The following is a 19,482-nucleotide window of genomic DNA, read 5'->3' as shown; positions in this document are numbered from 1 at the left end:
GAGGACACGTGCCGACCGTTCCAAGGTATGAAGTTGGGCCATTGAGACACAGAGCACTGAACACAATTTGTGCACGAGGCCGGGAAAGGAAAGCGTAGCAAGTTGAGATCGATTGAAAACTGCGAGAGGCCTGTAGCTTTAACGAGGACAAGGCATGAGTTTCCTTAAATAGTTTCTTTCCTGAAATGGCTGAACCCAATGAAGGTCCCTGGAACTCCCGTAACAAGATCCTGTGCTATCTATATCTGACAGGATCATTGTTTCTCCGCTCCGGGCCCTCGCCAGACCAATCCGGTTCGGTTTTGTATAGCAACATCTATTTAGTTCCAGACTATGCGTACGGAGTAGTCACATCATCAACCACCGCTTGAACCAAAGACACGGACACCATCCAACTCCCTCAACTGATGTCTTCTAAAACCACCCCCGCCCCCGCCTCAGACGGGCTCGGAAGGGGTCTCTTCGCCTCAACGGATCTTGCAATCGGCGAAACAGTGCTGCACATCTCCACGCCCTTTGTAGCAGTCCTGGACAAACCGCGTCTCGAGGACACCTGTTCTGGATGCCTCGGAAAGCGACACCTGGGCAGTTACGAGAACACACTCAAGGCGTGTAGAGGGTGTCATGTCGTGAAGTATTGCGATAAGGTGGGTGTATTTCTGTCTGTTCAATTCTTCATCTTCAGTTTTTCATACTATTTTTTATTAAAAGAACTGAAACAAAAAAAAAAAAAAAAAAAAAAAGAAATCTGCTAATTATAGCCTGCAGACCTGCCAATCCAAAGACTGGAAATTCGCGCATTCTCTCGAATGCGGCATCTACCAGCAACTCCAGCCGCGGATTCTGCCCATCAACGCACGAGCCGTGCTGCGGATGGTTCTGCGCAACGGGCGGAAGAAGTACGGCACCGAGGAGATGAAATTATTCCTTGAACTGGAGACGCATATCAAAGATATCCGGGACGAGAATGAGGCCCAGTGGCAGCGGATTGCCCTCTGCTCGAAGGCTGTCAAGACCTACGCTGGCACGGAGATGCAGGAGGAGTTTATTTCGGCTTTTGGGGCCAAGGTATGATATCTCATTCTCACCTCCACAGTAGGGGTTTGTTGTCTACAGCAGGGATATTGATGTGTTGATGCTCGCACAGCTTGACCTGAATTCCTTCAATCTCACCAATGCTGTTTATGATCGTATTGGCGTTTATCTACACCCTTATGCTGCGTTGATTAATCATAGCTGTACTGCGAATGCGGTTGTCGGGTTTGAAGGAGATGAGCTCTATGTTAAAGCTCTACGTCCTATTGCGAAAGGCGATCAGATCTTTATCTCCTATGTTGATGCTACCAATCCGTACTCTGTGCGTCGGACTGAGTTGCGCGGGAGATATTATTTTGATTGTCGGTGCGAGAGATGTCAGACAGAATCATCATCAGCACCGACATCATCAGAGACAGCGGCAACAACAAAGTCCTCGGCATCATCAGGATCCGAGGCAGCAACCTGGAACCTCCCCCCCGCCATCCACAAAGCCTACACGCAACTCAACGCCGCCACATCCCCCTCCCTCTCCCCACCCGAAGCAACCACCACCCTCACCACCGCCCTATCCCACCTCCAGCACACTTCCCCCCCACCCCAATCACCACGCAACCCTCCGTCTCCCTCCGCGACGAACTCATCGTCTCCCTCCTCACCCAAGGGAAATTCAAAACCGCCTTCGCGCACGCCACCATCCGCTACACCCGCATCGACCCCGTCGTCTACGCCCCCCACCACCCCATCCGCCAGCTCCACGCCTGGTCGTTATCCAAGTTGGCCATTCTGCTCTCGCAAGGCGTGGATGTTAGTCATCGCTCTTCTTCTGATGACGATGAAGAGGAGGTGGCGTTGGAGAAATTCGAGGTCAATCTTGGTTTGATTATTTGGGCGGTCTTGGGTGAATTGGTGGCGGGTGAGGAGAGGGCGTGTACGGTGCCTGGGTTTAAAGGGCTGGTGAGGGAGGCGTTTGGGCAGGTGCATGGGGAGTTTTTGGCGGGGGGGTTGGATCCGAGGGCGATGGGGGCGGAGGTCAAGAGGGAGTGGGGGAAGGTGGGGAGGTTGGTGGATGAGGTTTTGGAGAGGGAGGGTTAGTTAGGTAGATTGGTATTGGAATCTGGAGAGAGATAGATGGATTGGATTGGGTGGGATGGAGTACGGGGTATATTGTTTATGCATAGTACATATTATATACCGGAGGGGCTTGGGGAGGGGGGAGGGCATATAGATAGCATATACGGGGTAGTAAGGGATGCTGGATATACGTCACGTCACGTCACGTCAGCGAGACCCCGATCGATCTACTCATCGCAACCCGTGAAAAGTGAAATCGTTAAAATTTAGACTCCCATCAGTCCCTATAAGCTAATCGACAACACACAGGAACAGTAAAAGTCTCGTCCCCCCCCTCCCTTGGGTCTGAGAGGGGGGAAACGTTGGGTTTTTTTTTAGGATCCGGCTTTTTTTTGGGTTTCGTTCTCATGCCGACAAGACCTTCTTTATATTGAGATGCAAACAGCTGACCCGCACTTGACATACAAGTAGATGAACCCAAAGAAATGCACAGGGTATCCATCCATTTTTTCGTAGTTCCTTCCCGTACGCCCGATCCTCCACACGACACTCCAATAAAGCTTTTCTTCTTTACTTGAGGGGGATGAAACGGGAAGAGTGGGTGGCACCGATACCGGGACGACCGTGCTTGACGGGCTTGCTGGGGGGTTGTTAGATTCGTTTCTTTCGGTTCAAACGTCTAACATAGATGAGAGAACAGAGGAGGGGGACGTACTATGAGATGGAGAATTCTCCAAGGTAGTGGCCAACCATCTCGGGCTTGACTTCGATCTGGTTGAACTCCTTACCGGAGTAGATGCCGATGACGCTGCCGATCATCTCGGGGACAACGATCATGTCACGGAGGTGGGTCTTGACGAGGTCGGGCTTCTCGTTGGGCTTGGCCTCCTGCTTGGCCTTGCGGAGCTTCTTGATGAGACCCATGGGCTTGCGCTTCAGACCGCGGTTGAAGCGTCTGCGGGCGCGGGCGTGAACAACATCACGGAGCTGCTCGGAGGAGAGGTCGAGGAGCCTGTGTTGTCATATCCGTCAGATTCCATCATCATCATCGTTTCCATCAAGATCGTGTCGCTATCCATCTGTTCCATCACCTCGACTCTCACGAGGATTCCGCAGACATCCGTATCCGTCATGACAATGCAAGTATCGCTCGTTCGGAGTCGAGGTCGGAATGTATGTGTGCAGGTGTGCAGGAGAGTATGAGAGAGAGAAAACGTACTGGTCGAGGTCAATACCGCGGTAGGTGAACTTGCGGAACTGTCTCTTCTTCTTCAACTCTGTTCGCGAATATACGTCAGTGTCTGTCTGTCTGGTATGTCTGGTTTCGTGGTTGCGTGGTGTATCAAAGACAAGAGGAATCGACAAAAGTCCGGCCGTTTGTGGTTCCCTCCCAAATTTTCATCCATCCGAAAGTCGCATCGAAAAAAAAAAAACATATCCAGCCCATCGCAATATTTCCACCCAAGCCATCATTTTCCACAACTTGTCTCGAGCCCAGGCGTTATATAGGGGTAGGATAGGGTAGGGTGTGGGTGGTTCATTCAAAGTGATATAACGTACCGGCAGCCTCCTCGGCGTTCTGCAGGAAAACAACGTTAATTCCAAGTTCAAGCCTTTCCCCCCTTCCAGGTAGGACGGATATCTGATATCGGACAAACTCACGTAGTGCTCGTCAGCCATTTTTTCGGGTGTTCCTCTCAAGGTCGCTTTCCGACTGGGACTCGAAAAGCGAAAGGACGATGGGTTGTCGTGTCGTGGTCGCGGATGAACGTTCGTCGGGCGTCTCTTGTGCCTCTGCGCTGGGTTGGGAGGTGGGCTGGAGCCTCGTCTAAGCGACTAGCCTAGGGTTGCGACCCTACCCGCGCTAGGCCCGAACGGGAACCGCCGCCTAGGGCCGCAGGTCCAGCTGCCCTAAGGAACTTTGGGGTAATTCCAGTCTTTGGACGTCTGGTTGGACTGTTGCGGCGGGTTGGATGATGCTTGATTGGTGGGTGGATGATTCCATCTTTGGATCTTGAATGTGGTGATTGCAACTACTGTGGTAAATTATGGGTCTATCGCCGTTTCACCTCTGTAGTACGGAGTACAGTATGTACATGTAGATGGACCAAATTACGCGGAAAACCAGGCATTCAACGTCCAGGCTACTACAACTACGCATCACTTCAAAACAATTCACTCGAGGTCAGAGAATCTGCATTGGCTATAAGCTCTTTCCAGCTCACGTATGCATAACTCGTAACTGCATCAGACCAGCCGGAAGTACACCGATCTGCCTGGACCAATATTGGGCAATTTTCCTCCCAAGACTGAAAGTAACCGCCAGATTCTCCCCCCACGAACTGTTACGTTTTTCTCGATGTTCAGCGGAGACGATACGCTTAGTCGAACAGACCGAATCCCATGTCGTCATCGGACTCCTCCTTCTCCTCCTCCTTCTCCTCAGCGGGAGCCTCGGCGGCGGCAGCACCACCGGCAGCGGGGGCAGCAGCGGCACCGGCACCGGCGGAGGGGACGGAAGCGAGCTTGGTGGAACCCTCAGCGATCAGCTGTAGAAGAAATGTTAGTGTTTGAGTCCGAGTGTGAAATTATAATTTTTTTTCGCAGGGTCTAACTGACCTCCTGGATGTCCTTGCCCTGGAGCTCAGCAATGAGCTTCTCGAGGCGCTCCTGGTCGGCATCGATACCGACGGAGGAGAGGACGGACTTGATGTCCTCAGCGGAGGGGCTGGCGTTGCCAGCGAGGGACAGGAGAAGGTAGGCCGCGAGGTGCTTCATTTTGAATCTGCAGAGAACGGGGTTAGAAGCGATTCGTGGAGAATGCCGCCAGATGCGACGTGACAATGAGAGACCTGGTGAGGGAAACACATACAGTTTGTGATGAACACGAGAATCAATCGATTTAACCGCGAAGTTGGGCGGAGACTGAGACGTCGAGTTCGCTGGGGGTTAGCGATGTGATGGACGGAGAGAGGGAAGAAAGTCGAAGCGGCCGGCGCAAAAAAGCGAGAAAAGTGCGGTGCGGCTGGTGGGTGTGGCTGGAGCGGGATCGTGCTAATTCCGGCTAAGCGAGCGGGCGTGGCGCATGCGGCGCCTCGCATGCCTTGGGCCCCGGTCACGTGGGCTCGCTGCTTCTAGAAGACAGGATGGCGACTTCCTGCGTGGTTTTTGCCCGCCGGCCTTATCCAGACGACCTCGTTCGATCCTGCGCCTGCTTCGCCTGTCTTGGTTGCGTGCTCCCTTCACGTCGTGCCGGATGTCTGGCTCTCGGACGTGATTTTCGGCTTCGCTCCTAGCTTGGGATCTCCATTTTTAGTCGTTCCGCAACGAAGTCATGAAGTTACCCCGTCATACGAACCACCGACGGTGAATCTACCCCCTCCCCCTTTCATTACTACGCCTATTTGATCGCCCCCCCCTGAGTTTTCCTGGCTCGCTGGGCATCACAATGAGTGTAAGGACTCCATGTTTCCCCGCGGCGAGATGGCCGGGCTAATCGTCTGATAGTTTCTCGATTCCGTTCTTTCGTCCATCGAGACGGGCAAACCCTCTCGCTTGCCACCCACCTCCGTCGCTCCGTCGCCTCCTGTATCCTCCTCGACTGCGAAGGCAGAGGTTCGCAGGCCGATCCCCGTTTCTCGAGATGTCGCTACCGAGCGCAAACCTCTTGCCACAGGAACAAAGCGCAAAGCTGAGGAACCGTTAACCCGTCCTGCGGCAAGACCTGCACCTGCAGCGCCTGCCAGGACAACTACCACCACCACCACCACGTCAAGATATGTGCCCACGGCCACGAAACCCCGTTCAAATGTGCCTTCCAGACCCACTGCGACGACTGCAATCAAGAGTCGTTCGTCAACTCCTCAGAAGGCACCCCCCATGTCTTCTTCCAAGGCCCCCCCTAAAGGCTCTTACGCGGATATCATAGCGCGGGCCAAGGCAGCCCAGGAGAAAGCCCCCACCACAGTGGGTATGTTCAAACACCAGGCTGCTCCGAAAGAAAAGATCAGCAAGGTGGAACGCAAGAAACGTGCGATCGAAGCACAGACCAAGGAGAAGGATGCCCGGTCGGGGAAGAAACCTGGAACTGCCCCTGGCGCAACCGCGAACGTCAGATCCGGAGACAGCAAACCTGCGAAGAAACGAGACCCCGAGGTGCCCTCCTACAAGGGCACTGCGAGACCAACGCCATCTTCGGGACAGAGCGAGTACCGTGGAACTTCCGGGCTGCCGGCTCGAAAGAACCCTGGTGACCGACACGCACAGTCTCGGGCCAACAGACGGTCTCGGATGGACGAGTACCTCGGAACCGATGAAGAAGACGAAGGCGAATATGCAGATGACTACGACGACTATTACTCGGAATCTTCGGATATGGAAGCCGGCCTGGATGCCATGGAGAGGGAGGAAGCGGATGCATTGGCCGTGGCGAGACGGGAAGACGAGGAAGAATGGAAGGCAGAGGAGAAGGCCAAACAGGAAAAGATGGAACGCCGCAAGAGGCTCGCTGAACTGTCCTCGCGACGATAATGAGGTTGCCCATCACCATCACTCAACGGCCGATCTAATCAACATTTCCCCGACCTACCATGGCAGATTGACTGGCTTGAGCATTTGCTTGATTTTTTCCCTTTGTTTTTTTGGAATGGAGCATCAGCGAGGAATACCCCGAGGGTGCGTTACATCAGACGTTGCAAGTCTTCTTCTTTGTGTTTGTTTATTCATATATGTGTTTTTTCCCATTTCCCCAAGAGCATCAGCAGCGAGCGTCAAGGTGTCGATAGATGGTGGGCGAGTCTCTTTCTTTTCATTCACATATTTATACACCCGCACATCCCCCTGAGTAACATAGCAGCGGGCGTCACTGTTCTCTTGTTATTACTGTTGTTAGTACATTGCTAGCTAGCTTTGTGTGAGATTGAATCAACGCATTCCCTGAATGGAGCAGCCCATCATCGTCATAGCTGGTAATGGCCGCCATGCTTAATTGCTTAATTGTTATCGCGGCCCCCTTCCGCCCCACCCGTAGGCGGTGACATCACTCCTCTTTCTCTCCTCTCTTTCTCACTCCAGCTCCCCTCTTCAACAACTGCTCGACAGTTCAGCACAATCCCCTCTTCAGAAGTCGATGTCTTTCCTCATTTCTCTCTTTTTTTAGTCCCTGGTTCATTGCTCTCTTCCCAACAACATGGAGGCCCATCATGTATCCGCCTCGTCCAAGGCCCTCTTGAAGAAAGTGCGCAACATGGTGCCGCCCATGCTCGAGAAATTCCACAAAGGTATGCATTACTCTACCCCCAGGAGGAAGTCATCTCCTAACCATCAAAAGGACAACACGGACGCGTCGCAGTCATCGGAGGATGCGCCGAGTTCGTTTTTCCCACTCCCACCCAGTTCATCAGCGCAACGAGCTGAAAGGATCCCAGTTACACAGGAGCCCCGTACTTCTCCTCAATGGCATCCGCGAGACTAGGTAGGTAACCCGCTCTGCACGCACGAACTTAAATTATCCGTCGACTGACCGGAAATTGCAGGATGTGATATGGTATGTTTGCGGGGGGGGGAAAAGTGAAACCTAAAACTCACGACTATGACTTTTCTGACGAGTTGCAGAGTCATGTTATCTGTGAGAAGTCGGCGGGAGTGGTATGTCTTGCGATCTCCATCTACTTCTGATCTGGGGCTGGATGGGCTGGAGAGGCTGGAGTTTATTGACGATCTATAGGTGATTAAAACATACTCGCCGAACCTGATGGTTCACCCGCTACTGCCAAGCAGCGACAGTGTGAAAGACCCCAAATCCATTGACGCCCCGTCTCTCGCCAGCCCTATCATCGCCATGCTTTCCCGCTTGCATTGTCTGGTGATCGGGCCGGGTCTGGGTCGGGACGGAGTCACGCTGAAGGTGGTGACGGAGGTGATGAAGGAAGCGCGGTCCCAGTCGATCCCATTTGTGTTGGATGCGGACGGTCTGCTCCTCGTCACGGAGGACCCGGAGCTAGTCAAGGGGTACAAGGAGTGTATTTTGACCCCAAACGTGAATGAGTTCAGTCGTCTGGCGAAGGCCCTGGGTATCGACGTCCCCAGCCAAGCCCAGGTTGGGTCGAAGTCCGACGGCGATGGCGGCGAGGCGACGAGAGCCTGCGAACAGCTTTCCAAGGCGCTCGGCGGCGTGACGATCATCCAGAAGGGTCCTCACGATATCATCTCCAACGGGGTCACCAGTATCGTTTCCGATATCCAGGGCGGGCTGAAGCGTAGTGGAGGACAAGGCGACACGCTCACCGGGTCATTGGGCACATTCATGGCCTGGCGCGCGGCGTACCATAACGGGCTGTGGGATTCCGGGGAGAGGGACAACGAGAAGGAGGCGCAGACCAAGCAGGAGGTTCAGGCGGAGCTGGAATCTGAGAACCAGAGGATGTCGCCCGTGACGACCTTGCTCCTGGCGGCATTTGCCGGCAGCAGTATCACGAGAGAGTGCTCTCGGCGGGCGTTTCTGGCCAAGGGGCGGAGCATGCAGGCCAGTGACCTCACCGATGAGGTTCATGAGAGTTTCCTGAAGCTGATTGGGGAGCCGGAAGCGTCCAAGATGCGTCTATAGAGAGGGGAGGGGACTCGGATTCGGTGAATATCTAGGTCCATGGCTAGCCCATGTCTTAAAACTATGGAAGCTTGTTTTATTTTTAGGCTTACTTTCGATGTGTAAATGGTCCCTGCGCTGATTGGCCCGTGGGCGTTAAGTTCTTTGTCTGGATACTCGGGCGCGTCAACCTTACTTCGTTCTTCTTCCTACTTTGGATGCAACTCCGCGTGTGTACCTGCTGCAGATCCTGTCAGCAAAGACTCGAGAGAGCATTGACACTAGAAAGTCAAAAACGGACAAGCTATCAGACGTCATCTGACGGCTCTCTGGGATCCCAACGCCCGGGAGGGATCACTCCTTCGATTCCAATGTTGCTTTGCTGAGCTTTTGGTGAGAACCTCAACATAACTGAGACATTATAGTCCCTCTCATCCAAGAAATTAAGCCCAACGCTTGTCAACCCGTGCAAGCAATCTACGCGTACATCTGCGTCGATCCCAGAAACACCCATGGCGGACGCTGTCAGGCTACTCCATACGGGAAATGAGAGCATACACGACCAAGAAGTAGTAGCAGGACCCTAGCTGCAGGCAGTCTCCCCTGCTCTGGAGAAGTATATCCCAACCCCAGATCAAGTCATAGTCACTGCTGACAGACACATCCACCCCATCCAGGACCCTGATCGCCGATCAACCATGTCACAGAAACTCCGCTCCCCGTCTGCCCCGTGTGGCAGAGCTCGTATTCGAGATATACTCCCGGACGTCAAAAGCTACATTGCCCAATCCGGAGAAACATGTTTCAGCAGAACCGTTACTCTATCCCCAGTGGTCCGCCTCGTGATGGCTGGATCGATGATGGATGATGGCCTTACTACCCTTCCCCGTTCATCTTGCCCCTCAGAGTCTCAGCATCCATTGACAGGTGTCGGTCGTATCCCGACGATCGAGCCGGGTTGAGGACGCTCTATACGAGGGAAACTCTCTCTGACCGACCCTGAACTTTCTCAACTCTACCCCATTACCCCATCTCTTCAATTCCCATGATAGATACCTCCCCGAATCCCCCGGGGAAAAGGTATATAACCACCCCCAATCCCCCAGGTAGTCCTCCATCCCATCCACTCACTCACACTCACACTCACACTCACACTCACACTCACACACAATATCAACACCAACACCAACACCACAAATCAACCAACCAACCAACCAACCACCACCAACAAAAATGCATCTCCTCACCTTCCTCACCACCCTCACCACCACCACCACCCTCCTAACCCTAACGACCGCAAACCCCGCCCCACCCCCCGCCACATGCGGAACCTGCAACCCGCTCTCCGGCGAAAACCACTGCGACGTGACCACCTCCTGCATCAACACGGGGACCCGGTTCCACTGCGCCTGCCGCGCCGGCTACAAGGCCTCGCCCAACAACAACGACATCAACAAGCAGTTCCGGCTCAATGTCCCCGGGTACCAGTTCCTGGTGTTCACGCCTGAGTCCACCCAGTGTAATACGCTGTGTGATAATCCGTATGGTGCCAGTCCGCAGCTTTGTGCGGAGGTGCCGATTTATAATGGGTGTGCTGTTTGAGGGACTGGAGGACTGGAGAGAAATTGGGGAAATGAGAGGATGAGAGGATGAGGATGATATGAGAAGATGAGAGGAGGGGGGTGCATGGGGAAGGAGGGATTGTGAGTTGTGAGTTGTGGACTTGTGGTGATGATAATGGTGGCTATGACTGGGGACGGAGGTTTAGGGGGGTGTTGGGTGGCGCGTGTTGATTGATGGTTGTGATTGTGTAGTATCGGGGTAATCGGGGTGGTGGTGGTGGAAGAGAGCTGGAGAGTAGGGTAGGGCAATGGGTAGTTATATAGTTGTGTGGTTATGTATCGGGAGAGTATCTTTACGATCCTACAACTCTTGACGGAGGACAGACCATATCATTTAAAGAAGTCATTCCTTGCTTGGTTATCCCAGACCCCACCGTTGAATCAGAAACAGACGACATAAGCCATGTACACCGTAACTCCAGTCCCATCCCGTCTTCCCATCTCCAAAAAAATCTCACATGGCCTCATGCTCGTCTCTCACGTATGAAGATAAATACTCAAAACAGTAGCAGCTTTGGGAAATAAGAAGGATAAAAAGTCCAGTGATATAGGAAAAGCGTAACCTTGTGCTAGATTAGGTAGTAGTTGTTTCTTACATTTCCATAGCATCGAGGAAGAGGAGACGGTTGCCGTCGCCCAGAACTTGCCAGACCTGAGAAAAGGAAAGTTAGTAACTGGTGGCTGCGTATAAAATCAAAATTGGATGGAGAACTTACGTGAAACGACTGGTACTCGTCAATGGCCATCTTGAGCTGATCCTCGGTGAATCCCTTGGCGAGCACTCGCTCCTGGATTCTCCGCATGCTGAGCTCGCCCTCGTCTCCATCGCCCACGGCCGCAGCGCCACTCTCCCACATGCTGCGGATGAGGTGGTAGATCTTGCTGCTAGGGCTCTGGTCGATGCCAGACTGGCCATCGTTGGACAGGGATGCCCGACTGACGTCCATCAGGCGCAGAGCCTCATCCACATCCTCCGTGACGACCACGTCGCTGAAGCGGAGACGCGCCAGGGCCTGCGACAGACGGACAACACCAAGCAGTGTACGGAGTGTCACATGAGAGAACTGCTTCTTGGCCTCCTCGTCCTTCTTCTGCTGCTTCCTCATTCTCACGTATGCGCCCACCATGTAGTCGGAGATCGACGAGGGAACAACCGGACGGTAGGTGCGCGCCTTGGCGATGTACTGGCGGACTTCGTGGGGAGTGAACATCACACCGGCATCCTCGCTCTCGGGGTGCTTGTTGTGCATGTGGACAAAGGTGACGTGGCTGGCGAGCTCTTCGTCCGATTCGCGCGAAGGGGTATCGAGAATCAGGAACATGACATCAAAACGCGACAGCAGCGCGGCGGGAAGGTTGATGTTCTCGACGGGCGATAGTCGGGGGTTGTACCGCCCGTACAGGGGGTTGGCTGCGGCCAGGATAGATGTGCGGGCGTTGAGAGTAGTTGTAATTCCCGCCTTCGCAATAGAAATGGTCTGCTGCTCCATCACTTCGTGGATGGCCGTACGATCCGAGTCATCCATCTTGTCGAATTCATCAATGCAGCAAATACCGTTGTCGGCCAGGACCAAGGCTCCTCCTTCCAGTACCATCTCATCTGTCACAGGATCTCTCATCACAGCCGCCGTAAGACCGACACCGCTGCTTCCTCGACCGGTGGTGTACACTCCACGGGGAGCAACCTTGGTGATGTACTTCAGCAACTGAGATTTGGCAACACCGGGGTCACCCATCAGACAGATGTTGATGTCACCACGGATGTGCATGCCGTCGCCCATCTCCTTCGTCACACCACCAATGAGGAGCAAGAGCAGAGCCTTCTTCACGTCGAGATGGCCGTAGATCTCCGGGGCGATCGATCGCGACAAGTATTCGTACATGTTCCCGGACTTCTGGTGCTGTTCGATCTTGCGGAGGGTCCGGCTGTCCATGGCCGTTTCGTTGTAGGACTTCTTGTGCTGTGTGATGTGCTGGGCTTCCATGTAGGTATCGGTCAACAGGCCGGCGCGGATGGCCCGGAATCCCGTGTAGGGAGTCGGAAGGAAAATCCCCGCGATGTCGACAACATCACCGGGGTTGAGTTGACGGGTGAGACTGCCGTGGCAGTGGATGGTCATTGTCCGGGGAATGTGGCCAACAGGCACCTGGTCCGCCATCTCCTGGATCTTCACTTCCTGGAAAGGAACAAACTTCGACGCGCGGGTGGAGAGGAACAGCTGTCCCTTGGTGTTGTTCGTCTTGCATTCCTCCGACATACACTCCGACATAGGCAGGAACTGCTTGGTAGTGACGGGCTGGAACACCTCGCATCCACAGCGGTCGCAGGTATAGGCATTGATCTCGACGGCCGGCTTGACGTCCGAAACTCGAGTCGTAATACCCCGCACGGTAATCAGGGCGCCGATGTATTCAGCCCGCACGTTGCGCACGGCGATAGCCTTGGATTGCTCGCTGCTCGATCCGGAGGAAGTGAGAGGCTTGAAATTTATCGTGTACCGGCGGGTCAACTCTGGCGGGAAAACAGACTGAGCCGCATCTGTGTCGGCATTGGCCTCCGCAGCCATGTTCATGGCCTCATTCCGCTTTTCACGCTGCGACATGATAACATCGAGTACATCATCTTTGAACCTGCGTCTAATTAGCTCTGGGTTTCTGTCACACGACTTGTCCTGCATACGTAATATCTTTGCTTTCCTTCGGCATCAGATCATCGACCGCCCGCGAGAAAAGATCGATGTAGTGGTATGTGTTCTTCTGCACGTTCTTGACGAGCTCCAGGTCTTGGTCTTCGGGGAGAGCTTTCTCATACTGCATCGAGTTAGACCAACTCGATGGAATTGGGACGGAAGGTGATCGCTCACTGTTGCTACATCATCCAGCTCGACCAGAATGTTCGTGCGCTCCCGGTCAGCCACCTCCTGCAGCATTTGCATGTATTTAAACTTGGGCTCTCGACGCCTCCGACCGACTCTCTGTGCGCCACCCTCCTGGTCGACATCGTCCATGAAGTCGTACTCGTCACTGGTGCCATCCTCGTCGATGTGAAGGTCCTCGAGGGCCTCTGTCGCAGCCGATTCCGAGGCGGATTCAAAACTTTTAAAGTGCTTCAAGAAATCCTTGAAGGCACCCAGCTGGGCCTCGTAGTCGATGTTGACGTTGTAGGTGTTCAGAGCCATGATGCGACAGGGCGACAAGCCAGTTTGAATGGACCACAGCTGGCGATTGGGGGGGGGGTTATGATGGTGCTAAAATCGCATAGGCCGGGAGTGAAAAGAAGGCGGCGGCTCGACGAAAGCGCACTAGTAGCCTCCAAAGCCGCCAGGGCGGTTGGCGGGTCAATCAATTGCCTTCTTGCCTCTTTCGGCCGGCGCCGCAACACGTCGCGACGCGTCCATTTCGCGTCGCTCATTCCAGAAACAGCGCTAGTCCGGAAGCGTACTGGCGTCTGGGCACGTGCTCCGGATCGGAACAAGCTTCGGCCCGAGGATCGGCGGCGGGCGACCTCGGCCGACGGCGTCGGTCTGGTCAGTGGTTGGGTTGGTTGCGGAGTCGATGCGACGACGGAGTCCGGGGAGATGCTGCTGAACTCTGGTCTTCTTCCCCTTCTCTCCCAACGACCCTGGACTTCTTTCTCTGTCGCTCGCTGACCGCTCAAGCCTGCTTGTTCGCGCCTGAGAATGGCGCCCAGAAAGCCCTCCACCACCGCGGAGATCTCCCTGGTGCCGCTGAAGAACTGTCTTGTAAACCTGCCGCCATCGCTGGTCGCGCTGCTGGTCAACGCCAATACGGTAAGTTAGCTGTGCCTCCAGGACAGATCCAAAACCCCCCCTCATAGCTGACTCCCAATAAGCCTGCACAGAATGTAATTGTCGAACTCCAATACCGCTCAACCACCGGAAAGGCCAATGGCAGCCCCGCACAGCGGTCATGCTATCTAGGATGGACAGGAATGCCGAGCAAGCGCAAGCTTGCCCCAGTGGTTGGAAGAGATGGGATCAGCAGTGGCTCTTCTGCCAGAGAACAGGATATCTCCACTGTTGAGCTGGATACAACATTCGGAAGGGTCTTGGGCCTTGCCGAGGGACAAAGGGTAAGCATGTCATCAAAGATGCGGGCTGCCAGAGTTACTGATGCGCCTAGGTCGGAATATACATCCACCTCGATCCGCCTGTCGCCACTACTATCAACATTGAGCCATTGACCCCGGAGGACTGGGAGAGTATGTATACACCTGCCTTCGCATCCACCTGGCCACGCTGACGCCATGCAGTCATTGAGCTTCACGCGACGTTCCTGGAGCTCAACCTTCTGTCGCAGATTCGGGCCCTCCCCAACCCCGCATATGCCACCCCACAGCCCGACCATATGCATCCGCTTGCGTTGCATCTTTCACCGACATCGACTGCCAACATTGTCATAACCTCCTTGACGCCTGCGCCCCCGAATACTTCCCCCTTCGCGAAGATAGCCGCCGATGCGGAAGTTATTGTTGCCCCAAAGACACGCCAAAGGCCGAGACCCTCCCGAGCAGATAGTCGAAGCGTTGCCGGAAGCAGCAAGAAAAGTGTCGGGGGACGGAGTAGTGGAAGCACGGTACGGCCGAAGAGCAGCCGGTCGGACTCGACAAGCAGAGGCTCTCTCTTCTTTAGAGGGATTGATCGCCAACTGTCCGAGCCCTACTTTGAGGAGGAGGCGGAGGAAGATCACAATGAGGGCTTTCGCGTTTGGATTGACCCTGACATGCTCGCCACGAACGAACTACGAGGGGCCGACTGGGTTTGCGTTTCTGTCGTACAGCCTGCCGGCCTGAAGGCGCCGCCTGACCCGCAGCAGCAGATCGAACAAACGGAACAAAAGGGCAGTGATGCCGGAACACCAGCAACCAAGCTGGTGGCCAAATTGATGCCGTGGGTTGACGCCCCAGACACCCAACACGTTGCTGTCTCAACTTTGTTATCTGCTTCCCTGGGCGCTGAGGGCATGGTAGGCGGCATTATTCGAGTCGAAGCCGCTCCTCCACCGTTGCAACGGTCTACCGTGAAGACACTAAAGGTGTTTCCTTTCATGACTGATACATCGAAGAAGAAAGATGGTCTGAAATTTGGATCTGACACCGCAGCTGCAAGGGATGCATTGGCGGAGCGCATCAAAGTCTTGTATGGCAGTTCTGGCTTTGACAAAGGACTCTTGTCAGGACCTCTGACGGATGGGATGGTCCTACCAAGTGCAGACTATCGGGCTATATCGTCTGCCTTTGATGGTGCTATTCTCCGGTTTGACCCTCCACTGAAGGGCGGTTCCGATGCAGCTAAACCAGCAACGGGGTGGATCCTGGGATCAGATGCTAAGCTGTCACTAGAAGTGCAAGCTGAGATACCTCGTCCGGCCGAGTCTGGTTCATCCGCCCATCCGTCGGAGGATTTGATACCATCTGCCGCTCCTGAAATGGTTGGAATCGATCAGATTATCTCACAGGCGATTGATAACCTGACCAAATCATCTTCTATCTTGCTCACAGGTGGTCTTGGATCGGGAAAGACAGCACTCAGCCAGTTGTTAGCCCATCGTGTTCGGAAAGATTTCCTTTTCAACGTGAAGTATTTCTCTTGTCGGAAACTGGTCACTGACGAGACACGTATCTCAAACATCAAAGAGACGCTCAATCGCCTTTTCATGTCTGCCTCTTGGTGTGCCCGTCTGGGCGGACAGTCGGTTGTGATTCTGGACGATCTCGACAAGTTGTGCCCCGTGGAAACGGAGCTGCAGGTCGGAGGGGATAATGGTCGCAGCCGCCAAAACAGTGAAGTGATCTGTTCTATGGTCCGGGAGTATTGCTCCATGAACTCTTCGGTGGTGCTGCTGGCCACAGCACAGTCGAAAGAGTCCTTGAACAACATCGTAGTCGGGGGCCATGTTGTCCGAGAGATAATCCATCTGAGGGCTCCGGACAAGGAGGGCCGACGAAAAGTGCTGGAGCAGCTGACAAGTCAAGACAGGGGAGGTCCCCCCGCAATGAATGGTCATGCTCGAAACGCCAGCTCATCTACCCACGATTCGTGGCTGGACCCCTCGAATCCCGGAAGCCGTCCGAGCTCAGCTGGAGCAGATGGATTCGTACTTGGACGAGACGTGGATTTCTTAGACCTTGCTGGCAAGACGGACGGGTATATGCCTGGAGATCTGGTCCTTTTGGTCTCGCGTGCACGAAACGAAGCCCTGATACGCTCTGTGCAAGACGCTCTAGCGTCAGCCAGAGCGATCACACTCGGGGCTGATGATTTCGAAAGCGCCATCAAAGGCTTCACCCCCGCGTCCCTCCGAAACGTCACTCTTACCTCGTCCACCACGACATTCTCCGCCATCGGTGGCTTGACCGAAACCCGCAAAATGCTCCTCGAGACATTGCAATACCCCACGAAGTACGCTCCCATTTTCGCACAATGTCCCCTGCGTCTGCGCTCGGGTCTATTACTTTACGGATACCCCGGTTGTGGCAAGACCCTTCTCGCCAGCGCCGTCGCGGGCGAGTGTGGCCTCAACTTCATCAGCGTCAAGGGTCCGGAGATCCTGAACAAATATATCGGAGCAAGCGAGAAGAGTGTGCGGGATCTATTTGAACGAGCCCAGGCCGCCCGCCCATGCGTTCTCTTCTTCGATGAGTTCGACAGTATAGCGCCCAAGCGTGGTCACGATTCTACCGGTGTTACCGACCGCGTGGTCAACCAACTTCTCACCCAGATGGACGGTGCCGAGGGTCTTTCGGGGGTGTACGTTCTCGCCGCGACCTCCCGGCCGGATCTGATCGATCCCGCGCTGCTTCGACCCGGACGTCTCGATAAGTCCTTGATCTGCGATATGCCCAACCACTCAGATCGAGCGGATATCATCCACGCTGTCAGCAAGAAACTCCGGATGAGCGAGGAGGTTGTTTCTCGCCTGGACGAAGTAGCTGCACGCACAGCAGGCTTCTCCGGCGCCGACCTGCAGGCTGTTGTATATAACGCGCATCTCGAAGCCGTGCACGACGCCCTGGGCGACCGGTCAACGAACGACAAGTACACGGCAAAGAACGGCGCGAAGCCGTCTTCAACAGGCACCAGCACCAAGTCATTCATCCAATTCCTCTACTCCGAATCAGAACAGACCGCGGGATCAGTCTCCATGCCGTCACCTGCGGTCGTCGCCTCCAAGCTGGACGCCATCAAGAATGCACGACGCCGTCAGCGCCAGTCGGAACAGGGCCCAGGTGGTGGCCAGGGAGCAGCGTCCAACGGACCCGCACAGGAAGAACCGCGCGAGGAGATCATAGTTCGGTGGGAGCACATGGAGCGCTCCCTCAACACAACCCGCAGCTCTCTCAGCAATGCGGAAAGACGCCGTCTAGAGGCGATCTACAACGAGTTTGTCTTCGGTCGGAACGGCGAGATGCCCACCGGCGAAGGCGGCCGCGAGATCGGAGGCCGGACCAGCTTAATGTGATGAAGAAAGACCAGGATGATATCATGTACATGTAGTTTACATTGCTTGCTCTCCTATGTAAATAGCAATAGCGCTAGAGTACTAGTAACGTAACAATGCCACCAATGCTTTAAGAAAAAAAAAATATTTATACGGATAACCCCCCTCCTCATATAATAAACAATGAGTTAGAGCAGAGGTCAGGAAAGGGTGAAATGTGAAGAGTGAAGAAAGATGGCACCGCAGCAATCAAAAAGAAAGAAAGAAGAAAAAAGAAAAAAAAAAAAAAAAAGAGATCGAACCACCCGCGACTCGAACCCCCAGTCTCCCGATAACACCCAGCCAACGCCCCCTTAAAGCCGCCTACCTCGAAAAGAGGTCGGTAAGAGTTGAAAAAAAAACTGGTAGCTTCTCTTTGATTGAGCGTGTCATCCTTAGTGCAGGGGCCATGCTAATCTTCTCTGTATCGTTTCAAATTGACCAAATGCCCGAAGGCACTTGAGTCCTGTTTACAATGGATTATATAGGACAATTGCGGGAGATGGAGTGGTTTGATTGGTTGGGGAAGCGAGAGGCGGGTAGAGTGGAGTACACTTACTAAGCGACTAACGACTAACTAACTAGTTAGTTAGCGACTAGCATGGTCTGGGCGGTGGGCAGTGGGCGGAGAGCTTGTCGAAAGGGGAAGAGGGGTGTCGGTGAGTGGGAGGGGGAGGGTAGTCCCGAGGGACGGGACGGGAGATGTACTACTTCCGTAGATACTTGCCCATCTCATGGACTGTGGACAAGAGGGGGTTGCCTTATTAAGGAGAGATGTACATACTATCGACGGTACGGGCTACGGAGATGTCCGTGGGTACTGGGTAGATATCTATCTAGGTGGATGGTGGTCTGGTCTGTGGGTACAGTACATGCACATGGCTGTCCGGCCGCTGGGGCAATATAATACTACTAGCTATCCGAGGCACAGACACTGGGTGAGTGGGTGGTACTATCTATCTATGCTGTGATTATTATATCATTACCATAGCATTATTGTCATGTCATTTCCTGGTGAGAGGTAAGAAAGAGGTAAGAGGTGAGGGATGAGGGGTGATGGTTCGATGGATGGACATCCTCGGGGTTCAATTTCTTTAATCATCGCACTGGGGGACTACTGTTATGTAAGTGGTTGCTCTGGGACGGGGGAAGAGGGAGGGATTCTTTTCTTGGTAACTGGTGGCCGAGGCGTTGATTTCCCCGGCGGCTGGTGAAGGTGGATTCTACTGAGTATAGAGTAATAATACCAATGCTCGTGAATCTACTATCTCGGTACGACGTACTCCATAAGGGGAGCAGATATCTAGTAGCTTGATTCGGGGTCTATTCATCTAGAATCCAGGAGGTTGAAGGCCGAAGCGGAAGAGGAAACTATTGAAGAAGGGAAGCCCAGGCAGGGCTGGATGTTTGATGTAGAGGACTTAGTGACGGGCGTTATGCCGAGGAGGGCAGTGTTGCCCGCGGCCCGCCTAGTGCAATTTGCCCTTCAGCCACGGGCGGACGGTGAGTACGTAGCCTTCTGCGGGGTAATATGCTGGGAGGGTGTGAAGGATTCAAGGATGCAAGGATGAAGGGAGAATACGGGATGCACTTAATTAAGAGACGGACTGATTAAGGCATCGGTACGCGTTGCCTTGCAGGCGACCGGCGACCGGCCGGATATTGATT

At 54.2% G+C, this 19,482-nt stretch overlaps 8 protein-coding genes across 8 annotated transcripts; 5 read left to right on the top strand and 3 right to left on the bottom strand.

The window, feature by feature from the left end:
- Positions 1-407: 407 nt before the first annotated feature.
- On the top strand, positions 408-2,529 carry BO70DRAFT_413342 (S-adenosylmethionine-dependent methyltransferase; the record flags this gene model as incomplete). The annotated part of the gene is made up of 4 exons (XM_025547324.1): positions 408-647; positions 769-1,068; positions 1,148-1,467; positions 1,581-2,529. 4 exons carry the CDS (start codon positions 408-410, stop codon positions 2,128-2,130), a joined length of 1,410 nt encoding a protein of 469 aa, XP_025396878.1. The 3' UTR covers positions 2,131-2,529.
- On the bottom strand, positions 2,326-3,859 carry BO70DRAFT_381653 (40S ribosomal protein uS19). The gene is made up of 5 exons (XM_025545481.1): positions 3,772-3,859; positions 3,670-3,688; positions 3,329-3,386; positions 2,825-3,121; positions 2,326-2,749 (listed from the first exon to the last, which is right to left on the bottom strand). The coding sequence occupies exons 1-5, from the start codon at positions 3,787-3,789 to the stop codon at positions 2,680-2,682; spliced, it is 462 nt and encodes a 153-aa protein (XP_025396877.1). The 5' UTR covers positions 3,790-3,859; the 3' UTR covers positions 2,326-2,679.
- Positions 3,860-4,132: 273 nt separating this feature from the next.
- aspf8 (ribosomal protein P2) lies at positions 4,133-5,047 on the bottom strand. The gene is made up of 3 exons (XM_025540464.1): positions 4,982-5,047; positions 4,729-4,894; positions 4,133-4,658 (listed from the first exon to the last, which is right to left on the bottom strand). The coding sequence occupies exons 2-3, from the start codon at positions 4,885-4,887 to the stop codon at positions 4,491-4,493; spliced, it is 327 nt and encodes a 108-aa protein (XP_025396876.1). The 5' UTR covers positions 4,888-4,894; positions 4,982-5,047; the 3' UTR covers positions 4,133-4,490.
- Positions 5,048-5,294: 247 nt separating this feature from the next.
- On the top strand, positions 5,295-7,047 carry BO70DRAFT_381651 (uncharacterized protein). The gene is made up of 2 exons (XM_025545480.1): positions 5,295-5,563; positions 5,617-7,047. The coding sequence occupies exons 1-2, from the start codon at positions 5,558-5,560 to the stop codon at positions 6,637-6,639; spliced, it is 1,029 nt and encodes a 342-aa protein (XP_025396875.1). The 5' UTR covers positions 5,295-5,557; the 3' UTR covers positions 6,640-7,047.
- A 119-nt stretch (positions 7,048-7,166) lies between these two features.
- On the top strand, positions 7,167-8,798 carry BO70DRAFT_364618 (ATP-dependent (S)-NAD(P)H-hydrate dehydratase). Its single transcript, XM_025543851.1, has 6 exons — positions 7,167-7,388; positions 7,439-7,478; positions 7,536-7,582; positions 7,644-7,654; positions 7,723-7,755; positions 7,835-8,798. The coding sequence occupies exons 1-6, from the start codon at positions 7,298-7,300 to the stop codon at positions 8,711-8,713; spliced, it is 1,101 nt and encodes a 366-aa protein (XP_025396874.1). The 5' UTR covers positions 7,167-7,297; the 3' UTR covers positions 8,714-8,798.
- Positions 8,799-9,789: 991 nt separating this feature from the next.
- BO70DRAFT_111477 (putative adhesin) lies at positions 9,790-10,600 on the top strand. Its single transcript, XM_025537881.1, has one exon. The coding sequence runs from the start codon at positions 9,926-9,928 to the stop codon at positions 10,292-10,294; it is 369 nt and encodes a 122-aa protein (XP_025396873.1). The 5' UTR covers positions 9,790-9,925; the 3' UTR covers positions 10,295-10,600.
- A 38-nt stretch (positions 10,601-10,638) lies between these two features.
- BO70DRAFT_364615 (DNA replication licensing factor MCM7) lies at positions 10,639-13,537 on the bottom strand. The gene is made up of 4 exons (XM_025543850.1): positions 13,179-13,537; positions 12,995-13,125; positions 11,031-12,945; positions 10,639-10,966 (listed from the first exon to the last, which is right to left on the bottom strand). The coding sequence occupies exons 1-4, from the start codon at positions 13,491-13,493 to the stop codon at positions 10,907-10,909; spliced, it is 2,421 nt and encodes an 806-aa protein (XP_025396872.1). The 5' UTR covers positions 13,494-13,537; the 3' UTR covers positions 10,639-10,906.
- A 457-nt stretch (positions 13,538-13,994) lies between these two features.
- pex1 (AAA family ATPase peroxin 1) lies at positions 13,995-17,896 on the top strand (the record flags this gene model as incomplete). Its single annotated transcript, XM_025541343.1, has 4 exons — positions 13,995-14,105; positions 14,168-14,407; positions 14,458-14,536; positions 14,588-17,896. 4 exons carry the CDS (start codon positions 13,995-13,997, stop codon positions 17,794-17,796), a joined length of 3,639 nt encoding a protein of 1,212 aa, XP_025396871.1. The 3' UTR covers positions 17,797-17,896.
- Positions 17,897-19,482: the final 1,586 nt, after the last annotated feature.

Source organism: Aspergillus heteromorphus, assembly GCF_003184545.1.
Source record: "Aspergillus heteromorphus CBS 117.55 chromosome Unknown BO70scaffold_24, whole genome shotgun sequence".
NCBI lineage: Eukaryota > Fungi > Ascomycota > Eurotiomycetes > Eurotiales > Aspergillaceae > Aspergillus > Aspergillus heteromorphus.
Note: the sequence above shows the minus strand (reverse complement) of the source record. Positions and strands in the feature narration are given on the sequence as shown.